The sequence below is a fragment of the Rhinopithecus bieti genome, unplaced genomic scaffold (assembly GCF_001698545.2).
Source record: "Rhinopithecus bieti isolate Rb0 unplaced genomic scaffold, ASM169854v2 scaffold_10685, whole genome shotgun sequence".
Taxonomy (NCBI): Eukaryota; Metazoa; Chordata; class Mammalia; order Primates; family Cercopithecidae; genus Rhinopithecus; species Rhinopithecus bieti.
Genome location: NW_016806950.1, coordinates 442,097 through 452,184, shown reverse-complemented (window position 1 = coordinate 452,184; position 10,088 = coordinate 442,097). Strand labels below are relative to the sequence as shown.

The 10,088-nt window shown below is 53.5% G+C and overlaps 1 protein-coding gene across 1 annotated transcript in view; it reads left to right on the top strand.

The window, feature by feature from the left end:
* The first annotated feature begins 436 nt into the window (after positions 1 to 436).
* Positions 437 to 10,088, top strand: part of GPR179 (G protein-coupled receptor 179) — a 21,929-nt gene continuing 12,277 nt past the window's right edge. The window contains exons 1-7 of the mRNA XM_017878984.1: positions 437 to 1,349; positions 4,959 to 5,067; positions 6,778 to 6,865; positions 7,286 to 7,521; positions 8,670 to 8,738; positions 9,116 to 9,225; positions 9,545 to 9,783. Of these exons, the coding sequence (XP_017734473.1) occupies positions 556 to 1,349; positions 4,959 to 5,067; positions 6,778 to 6,865; positions 7,286 to 7,521; positions 8,670 to 8,738; positions 9,116 to 9,225; positions 9,545 to 9,783 (1,645 nt within the window). The 5' untranslated portion in view covers positions 437 to 555. The remainder of the gene's footprint in view (positions 1,350 to 4,958; positions 5,068 to 6,777; positions 6,866 to 7,285; positions 7,522 to 8,669; positions 8,739 to 9,115; positions 9,226 to 9,544; positions 9,784 to 10,088) is intronic.

Genomic DNA, 10,088 nt, shown 5'->3' with positions numbered 1-10,088 from the left:
AGGAGATGCAGCTTGGCCCCTTAGTGTGCCTGTTGCAATTGCTGCCAGGAGCTTGAGTGGAGCAGAGGGGTGGAGAGAGGGGCACAAGCTCATCTGCGGTTGCTATGGCGCCCCATCCTGGATTTGCCCATCTCTCCTAATGGAGCAAAGGGCAGGCAGAGGGAGGGAGAGAGGGAGAAAGAGCACAACTGGTGCCTTCATCTCCCCTTCCCTCCCATCTCTCTCTGGAGCAGATGTGGGTGGGGGATGGAGGGAGCCTGGATACTGGATAGGAGGGGAGGAAAGAGTTGGGTGCCAGGATTAAGAGGTTTGAGACAGTGGGCCGCACTGAGAGAGAAGGGGGCAGGGCCCTCATACCTACATCCAGAAGCCAGCTGGTGACGTTAGAGAGAAGAAAAAAGCAGGCGAGCCAGCACCAGCGTGAGAGGGAGAGGGAGAGAGGAAAAGGGAATGCCAGCATAGGAAGCGTGGAGGCAGACAGCCCCCAGACTGCAGCCAGCCTCTGCCTGGGCTCTCCTGAGCCTGGATCCCAGGGTCCTGAGAGCTGCCCCAAGGATGGGCACCAGGGGAGCGGTCATGACCCCTGCTGTGTGGGGGCTACTGGGCTGCTGTTTCATCTGTGACTGGGCTCTGGGGGGTCCGCGGCCCCTCCACTCTCTGCCCCCTCTGTCTTCCCAAGTCAAGCCAGGATCTGTGCCCATACGGGTACCCCCAGATGGGGCCGAGGCCGCCCTCACTTATCTCTACTCTGGAGATGCCCAGCAGCTGTCACAGGCAAATTGCAGTGAGCACTATGAAGCGCGTGGGGCAGGAGCCATGCCAGGGCTCCCCCCAATCCTACAGGGAGCAGCGGGGACCCTTGCCCAGGCCGCCAATTTTCTTAACATGCTGCTGCAAGCCAACGACATCCGTGAGTCCAGTGTGGAGGAGGATGTGGAATGGTACCAGGCACTGGTCCGCAGCGTGGCCGAGGGGGACCCAAGAGTGTACAGGGCTTTGCTGACCTTTAACCCTCCACCAGGGGCCAGCCACCTACAGCTGGCCCTGCGGGCCACCCGGACTGGGGAGGAAACCATCCTTCAGGACTTGTCTGGGAACTGGGTGCAGGAGGAGAACCCACCTGGGGACCTGGACACCCCTGCCCTGAAGAAGCGGGTGTTGACCAATGACCTAGGGAGCCTCGGCAGCCCCAAGTGGCCACGGGCCGATGGATATGTGGGGGACACACAGCAGGTGAGGCTGTCTCCTCCTTTCCTGGAGTGCCAGGAGGGACGGCTCCGACCTGGCTGGCTGATCACACTCTCTGCCACCTTCTATGGACTCAAGCCAGACCTAAGCCCAGAGGTCAGGTAAGTGGGTTTGTGCAGGATTTGATGTGTGTGGGGGGATGTAGGAGAAGGAAGCACAGGTCCCCTCAGCTGTGCATGGGCCATTTGGCACAAACATGTGCATGCCTGGAGGGCACACAGATGTGGGTATTTGTACTCAGCTGTGTGTACTCAGTCGGCTCTGGGAATCTGTAACTATCTATTAACACATACAGGTATGAGTGTACATGTGTATAAATCAATCCATATTGATCTGGGTTTATGTGCTTGAGCACATGCAGGAATGTCTGTGAGCCTGTGCATATACAAATAGGTATACATATGTAGCATACATCTATATGCAGGTATACACATGTGTGTAGAGATAGGTCATTATAGCCTGGTGTGGTGGCTCATGCCTGTAATCCCAGCACTTTGGGAGGCCGAGGCGGGTGGATCACCTGGAGGTCGGGAGTTCGAGACTAGACTGACCAACATGGAGAAACCCTGTCTCTACTAAAAATACAAAATTAGGCAGATGTGGTGGTGCATGCCTATAATCCCAGCTACTCGGGAGGCTGAGGCAGGAGAACTGCTTGAACCTGAACCCAGGAAGTAGAAGTTGCGGTGAGCGGACATCGCACCATTGCACTCAGTCTGGGCAACAAGAGCAAAACTCTGTCTCAAAAAAAAGAAAAGAAAAGAAAAGAGATGTGACAGTATAGACAGGCAGAGGTCTTGGCCCCCCAGGCCTGAGGAGGGAGTGTAAGAGGTAGGAGAGGTCTTGGTGTGGATGACAGTGACAATCTATGCACCAGGCTTGTCAGAGGAGAGCCGGGTGGGTACTCCAGGGGTTCAACCTGCTGCCCTCGAGCAATTGAGAGCTGTACAATAAGGCTTCCCAGGAGAAGGAAAACTTTTTTTTTTTGGAGACAGAGTCTCGCTCTGTCACCCAGGCTGTAGTGCAGTGGTGCAACCTCAGCTCACTGCACCCGCAGCCTCCCAGGTTCAGATGACTCTCCTGCCTCAGCCTCCTGAGTAGCTGGGATTACAGGTGCACACCATCACGCCTAGTTAATTTTGTATTTTTAGTAGAGATGGGGTTTCACCATGTTGGCCAGTCTGGTCTCGAACTCCTGACCTCAGATGATCTGCCTGCCTCAGCCTCCCAAAGTGCTGGGATTACAGGCATGAGCCACCGCGCCCAGCAGAAGGAAAACTCTTGAGGGGGCTTGGAATCAAAGCTCTTTCTGCCAAGGAGCTGGCTGAGTCCCCAGGGCCAACTCTACACCAAGCAGGCCCTACTATCCTGCCGAGCAGAAGCTTGTGATTCTCCTCCAGTAACTTACCTCCTCCCTCAACCACAGGAAAGAAGGATTGAGGGTCCTATTGGGATGGGAGCCGCAACTGAGCCCAGGACTGCAGGGCATTCAACAGTCAACACTGCTTCTCCAGCTCTGTGTCCCCATTCATTGTTCCCAGCAGGATTCCTCTCCTGCCAGCAGGCAGCCTGGCTCCTTGCCAGCTCAGCCCAGAGCAGAGGCTGGGGAGCTGCTGGTCCAGGCAGTGCCAGGTCAGGGCTCCTCAATTTCATATCTCCTTTGCTGTGATCAATTCAGACCTGGCTTGGGCAGAGAGAGGAGATGGTTAATAGCTGAGCTGATCTCTGTGTGTGTGCATGTGTACGTGCACAAGGAAGTGTGAAAATCCTCTTCAGAGATCATCATGGCTCCTGCCATGTCTTGACATGTGCCCTCTCTCTATTCCTTGATAGAAACCAGGAAATGATAGGATATCAAAAAGCCGAGGGGTGCAGAGAACAACCTGGTAGAAAGAAAATTGTTATCCACAGAGACAGTGAACATTCATAATACTGGAGAAATGGAATGCACGCATGCCCTTCGCACACACTGCAGGTGCGGGGCTAAAGTTTGCAAAGGCTGCATTGTCCCCAGATCTAGTGCCTGTAGGGGCAGAAAAGTGTGATCCCTTTCCTCACTCATCATAAGGGTCACAACACTCCTATAACAAAAGGCAGATTAACAAGAGAAAGGCATGACGAACTTATTTAATCAAAGTTTTTTTTTCTTGTTTTTTTCTTTTGTTTGAGATGGAGTCTTGCTCTATTGGCAGGCTGGAGTGCAGTGGCGTGATCTTGGCTCACTGCAACCTCCACCTCCCGGATTCAAGCAATTCTCCGGCCTCAACCTCCCAAGTATCTGGGACTACAGGTGCATGCCATCACGCCTGGCTAATTTTTGTATTTTCAGTAGAGACAGGGTTTCAGCACGTTGGCCAGGATGGTCTCGATCTCTTGACCTCATGATCCACTCACCTCGGCCTCCCAAAGTGCTGGGATTACAGGGGTGAGCCACCGCTCCCGGCCGTTTTTTGTTTTGTTTTGTTTTGTTTTGTTTGAGATTGCCTCTCGGTCTGTCACCAGGCTGAAGTGCAGTGGCGCAATCTTGGCTCACTGTGACCTCTGCCTCCTAGGTTCAAGTGATTCTCCTGCCTCAACCTCCTGAGTAGCTGGGATTACAGGCATGAGCTACCACGCCCAGCTGATTTTTGTATTTTTAGTAGAGACAGGCTTTCTCCATGTTGTCCAGGCGGGTCTCAAACTCCTGGCCTCAGGTTATTTACCCACTTTGGCCTCCCAAAGTGCTGGGATTATAGGTGTGAGCCACTGCACCCCGCCTATTTAGCCAAAGTTTTACATGACACAGGAGCCTTCAGAAATGAAGACCCAGTGGCAGAGGCTCAGTGGCTTACACCTATAATCCCAGCACTTTGGGAGGCCCAGGTGGGAGGATGGCTTGAGTCCAGGAGTTCAAGACCAGCCTGAACAATATAACCAAAACTTGTCTCCACTAAAAATAATTTTTAAAAACTAGCCAGGCATGGTGGCACAAGCCTGTAGTCCCAGCTATTTGGGAGGCTGAGGTGGGAGAATCAGTTGAGCCAAGGAGGTGGAGGTTGCAGTGAGCTATGATCATGCTACTGCACTCCAGCCTGGGCAACAGAGCAAGACTGTGTGTCTAAGAAAAAAAGAAAAAATAGACTCAGGGAAAATTGTTCACTGTTATGCTTAGATTCCATGAAGCATGGTCAGCCCTGCAGAACTGTGATTGGACAAAAAAGGCTATGATCTAATGGTGGTAGACTAAGTAGGGAAACTTCAGCTTCTTCTTGGCTTGTCTATGTAGCATCCTTCCTCCCAGGTAGAAGGCAGGATCCCTCTGGAATGAGGGTCATATGACCTACTTACTGTCAGTCGAGGCAGGCCAGAGAATTTCTTTATGACCAGCTCCTACACAGAAAGGTAGGGGAAGATGAGAGTAGTATTTCTTGGTTTTACGTCTCGCTCTGGGGGAGGGAGATTCTAATGTCTATGACCTGCCTTGGGGAAGGGGAATTCTGGTTTCTAGAACTCACTTCAGCAGGGAGAAAGAGGGATGGGAGACAAGAGGGAAGGAGAAGGTCGGAGATACCTTACTTCTGAGCCCTTCTAATCTCCTTTAGTTCAAAGTCCTCAGCATGCCAAAGTGCCATAATTTGGAGCATCGTTTTCTGGGCCTCAACAACGCCCAGGGACACACGTCCACTTTGGCATCCATCACTGTGCCCCTAATTGTCAATTCACTGCCGTAGGGGGCAGGTGCAGATGGACGTAGATCTCCAGAGTGTGGACATCAATCAGTGTGCAAGTGGCCCAGGCTGGTACTCTAACACACACCTCTGTGATCTCAACAGCACCCAGGTAAGGATGAGGAGGATTGGGGGGTGCTACTAGAGTCCTGCCTCCCTCCCCTTTTCCCATCACTGCCACCACGCAGCTCCCAGGAGCAGCAGACAAAGCTACACCAGCATCTCAGGGCTAAGAGGAGTTCCTAGTGATTGGCAGAGGTGAGATATCAGGCTTTTAAAAAGTCAGGTTACCTACAGCCTGCCCTCCCTTCCCCTATTCCCCCTACTCTTGCCCTCACTCCTTTGAAATTTCAGTGTTCCTTCGTGTCTGCTCTCCTTTCTGGTACTCAGTGCTCCAGGACCCCTCCCTAGGGTGACTTCCTGAGCTTCAGTTACTTATCTCCTTTCCTTCCCCGGGAACACATTCTTCACGTAACACAGCTTCTGGGCTCCCCTTGGCCCACAAAGGATGTTCCATTGATCTGTCTACAAAAGGATATTCCATATTGCTGAAATAAATGGAATTGCTGGTTGGGGTGTAGGAGGAATCTAACCAACCAAGGAGCTCAAAGAGGCCTGGGACCGGTGAATGTGATGGAACCTGGGCCAGATGCAGGTCGATTCAAAGCTGTAGGTGCAGGTGACTCACAATGATGGAGAGCACTGGCTGGTAATCATGCAAACCCAGTACTGGGAAACTGGGAGGCCAGTGAATTCACCCACTCTGTGGTTACAATCACTGCATGCTTGTTCCTGAGCTGAGCCCAAGACAGGGCGAACCCTGTGACCTGCTGGGGCTAGCAGGCCTATTGTCCTGTGTGCACAGGTGGTCCTACTACTCTTCAGAGAACATGTGTCTGCAGCTAGAGGTGGAGGGATGGAAAAGGACTCCCACCATCCAGTTCACTGTTTAACACAGACACATGCACTTCTCTGGGTGCGTGTTTGTCTAATTGTGCAGACTGTGGCAGGAACAGAGTGCAGTCTGGTGGTCCAAGCAAGAGGGGAAGTTGGGCCACAGCTTCACAAGCACCACACACTAACCCTACTAGGTGAGGTCAGGGGCTCGATATAGAATCTTCCAAGGTTAACCCCTTCCTTTGCGTCACTGATGTCTGTTTCCAGCCACTCCCTACAATAGATCTGACCTCATTTGCTCATATTCCCTGCCTGGCTCTGAGGTCTGCTCTGTCCCCTGCCGGGCAAACGTCAATAGGAGGAGGTGGAATAAAGGCTGGCCTTGGCATCCCACCAGCCTGGCATTAGCCTGGCATTAAGGCTGGGAAAAACAGTCCTGTGCCAAAGCCAGATGGTCCCTGATGAAGGAAGCTGCTCCTCTGTGGGGGCCTTTCCAGTCTATTTGTGTGCCAAAGATGGAAGCTGATAGGGACCCTTTGAAGTAGGATGTAGGCACACAAGGTGTGGCTGGGCTCAGAACTTTCCCTACTTCCATCTCCTGCAGTACCTTGCCCTAGCAAGAGCTAGGCACTAGGAAATGGGTCTTATGAGGCTCCTGTCACTGCCAGTCTGAACAAAAGGGTGATTTCTCCCTGTACTCTTTGCTTAGGGTCTCTTTGGGAAGACAGGAAACAGCAGGGGTCAGGTAGGGTTTCCACAGAGGGAAGGCTTCCCAAGAACTAGAGAGGGCTTCTGGAGGGATTCCCTAGTGTGGACACAAGTCCCATGGATAGGGAGGTAGATGGACCCTCCATCTCTCCCAGGAGGGAAATTTCTTCCAGAGAAAGCCCCACATCAACACAGACTGTGTTTGTCGTCCCCACAGTGTGTCCCCCTGGAGAGTCAGGGCTTTGTTCTTGGCCGCTATCTCTGCCGCTGCCGACCTGGATTCTACGGGGCAAGCCCCTCTGGGGGTACGTAAGTGTGATGGGGGCCAGACGTGCGTTTTACAGGAGAGGCTGGTTGGGTGGGTACATCTGGGGAAGAAAGCCAGATTGGGGTGAGACACTGGGAGGGAACTTGTGGGGCAAGGGCAGAAGGTTGAGAGAGGCAGGAAAGGCAAGCAAGTTGCAGTGTGGGGGTGTCTGCACCTTCTGAGTATGAGCCTATAACATGCAAATATGATGCAAGTTGACCTCTCAAGGAGCCCTAGCCTGGTGTCACCTCTTCCTGGTACTCTTCCATCCCAAGGAAGCACCCATTCCCACTTGTCCCTGGAGCACCAGATCACAGGAGAACAGGGAGAGGGCTGTGGTGACTATCAGGAGAAAAGGCTGGGATGTCAGGATGCTCTAGCTGGGCCCCTCTCCCTGCACCCATCTTATTCTTTATAGGGTTAGAGGAGAGTACTTTCCAGACTACCGGGCAATTCGGGTCCCCAGAAGGCACATCTGGGAGACTGCTGCAGTGCCTGCCATGTCCTGAGGGCTGCATCAGCTGCATGGATGCCACACCGTGCCTGGTGGAAGAGGCCGTGGCTCTGCGGGCCGCCGTGCTGGCCTGCCAGGCCTGCTGCATGCTGGCCATCTTCCTGAGCATGCTGGTCTCCTACCGCTGCCGCCGGAACAAGGCAAGGAAGGCCCTACACCTCCTGCACACATGTCCGACCCGTCTCAACAGGAGACCTGAGACTACCTAAGACCAGAATTTAGGAGAAATTGGCCGGGCACGGTGGCTCAAGCCTGTAATCCTAGCACTTTGGGAGGCCGAGATGAGTGGATCACGAGGTCAGGAGATCAAGACCATCCTGGCTAACACGGTGAAACCCCGTCTTTACAAAAAAATACAAAAAACTAGCCGGGCGAGGTGGCGGGCGCCTGTAGTCCCAGCTACTTGGGCGGCTGAGGCAGGAGAATGGCGTGAACCTGGGAGGCGGAGCTTGCAGTGAGCTGAGATCCGGCCATTGCACTCCAGCCTGAACGACAGAGTGAGACTCCATCTCAAAAAAGAAAAAAAAAAAAAAAAAAAAAAAGAATTTAGGAGAAATTGGTTCTAATCTTGATTCTAAATCTAACTCACTATGTAGCATGATGCAAATGATTTCTCCGCCTTGGACCTGCTTCCTCATCTGTAAAATAAGGACATTGAACTTGATTCAATAAATGCTAGTTGAGTATCTACTCTAAGCAAAACACTGCCTAGGCTCGAGAGGAAGTGATCTGGGCCCGCATGGAGCTCCCAGTTTAATGGAGGAAGCAGACATGTAAATAAAATGACAGCACAGTGAGATGGGGGCAAGGATGGAGGTGTCTGTCAGCTGCCGTGGGAGCTTATAGAAAGTCATTCTGCCTGAGATGGCATGGGAAAGACTTTCTAGATGTGACATGAGCCAGGCTTGAAGGTTAACTGAACACTTACTGGGCCAAGAAGGGGTACCCTATTCTAGACAAGGGAGCAGCCTGACCCAATGCTTGAGGAATGAATAAGATCCCTTCCAGCTCCAGCAGCCTCTGATTTGAGCCTAGGTCTGCAGCAAGGCCCTAAGTGGGACTGGGAGGAACACAGGGGATGATGTGAAACCTTGGCCTTAGCCATGTTTAGTGCCAGTGGAGCTGAGCCTGGGGTGACAGGGGGCATGGCAATGGGTAGAGAGGGCAGAGCCAGTGTTACAGGGTGAAGCCTTAGCTCAGGGCCACTGAGTTACCCTTCACATAGGCTTGAGAGCCTCTGGAACCATCGTCCAGACTCTGCTCATATGCCTCTCTCCTTGCTTCACAGAGGATCTGGGCATCTGGAGTGGTCCTGCTGGAAACTGTCCTTTTTGGATTCCTGCTGCTTTACTTTCCTGTGAGTCTGTGGCCAGAGGCTGGCCCCACCTTCCAGCATCCCTCACAGCCAAAACCTGGCACCCTCCAAGCCCCAGAACCCTTCCTCTTCTCTGCCCTCTGGAGGGGATTCAGAGACCACAGATTTCCCCTACTCATACCCACAAATGATAAGCTCTATGAGCTCTGGAGCCCCAGGCTTAAAAGAGCTCTGTGACTTGCAGTGTGATTTAGGGCAAGTTACCTAACCTCTTTGACACTTCAGCTGCTCCTTTGCAGAATGAAGGTGGTGATGGCTCTATTGCAGGGGTGTTGGGAGGATCCACAGTGTGCTTAGCATAGGCCTGGCCCACAGCAGAAGCACAGTGGAGAGCAGAGATTTTTGCCCCTTCCCACCAGGTCTTCATCCTATACTTCAAGCCCAGTGTATTCCGCTGCATCGCTCTTCGCTGGGTGCGGCTGCTGGGTTTTGCCATTGTCTACGGCACCATCATACTCAAGCTTTACAGGTACAGCCTGGGACAGACTTTGCCCCTCATGCTGCTCATCCCAGACCACCCCAGCTCACTCATGGAATGGTGTTTTTCAAAGCCAGACCCTTGCCAGCCCCACTCCCCTGTACCCCCAAGGCCAACCCCATCACCATAGCCTTGTCCTCCATGTTACTTTTTGCGGGAGTAGCAAAAGGCAGCAAATCACAAAAAGGATGGAAGGACAAGTACCTGTGTGGAGGAGAGGGCAGCAATGGACAGAGACCAGGGCGCTGGTGCCCTCTTCGTGGTCCACCCAGGTCTCTGCCATCCACCCTGTGTATTCTAACCCTCGCAGAGTGCTGCAGCTCTTTCTATCTCGAACGGCCCAGCGGAACGCCCTTCTGAGCAGCGGGCGGCTGCTGCGGCGCCTGGGGCTGCTCCTGCTACCTGTGCTGGGCTTCCTGGCTGTGTGGACCGTGGGTGCCCTGGAGCGAGGCATCCAGCACGCACCTCTGGTGATCCGAAGCCACACTCCCACTGGCCGCCATTTCTACCTCTGTCACCATGACCGCTGGGACTACATCATGGTTGTGGGTGAGCTGCTTCTGCTGAGCCCAGCCTTCCGCTGGTCCCTGACTCTGTGCCTCAGGGATTCTCTTGTTCTGGTTCTCCTGTCTTTTCCTCAGACCCCTGGCCCAGGCTCCCCCCAGCACATCCTTCAGAGAAAGGGGTGGGATGGCTGCTGAGGCAGCGCCGGCTCTCTCCCTCCCTGCCCCAGCGCATCCTTCGGAGAAAGGGGTGGGACGGCTGCTGAGGCAGTGCCGGCTCTCTCCCTCCCTGCCCCAGCACATCCTTCGGAGAAAGTGGTGGGACGGCTGCTGAGGCAGTGCCGGCTCTCT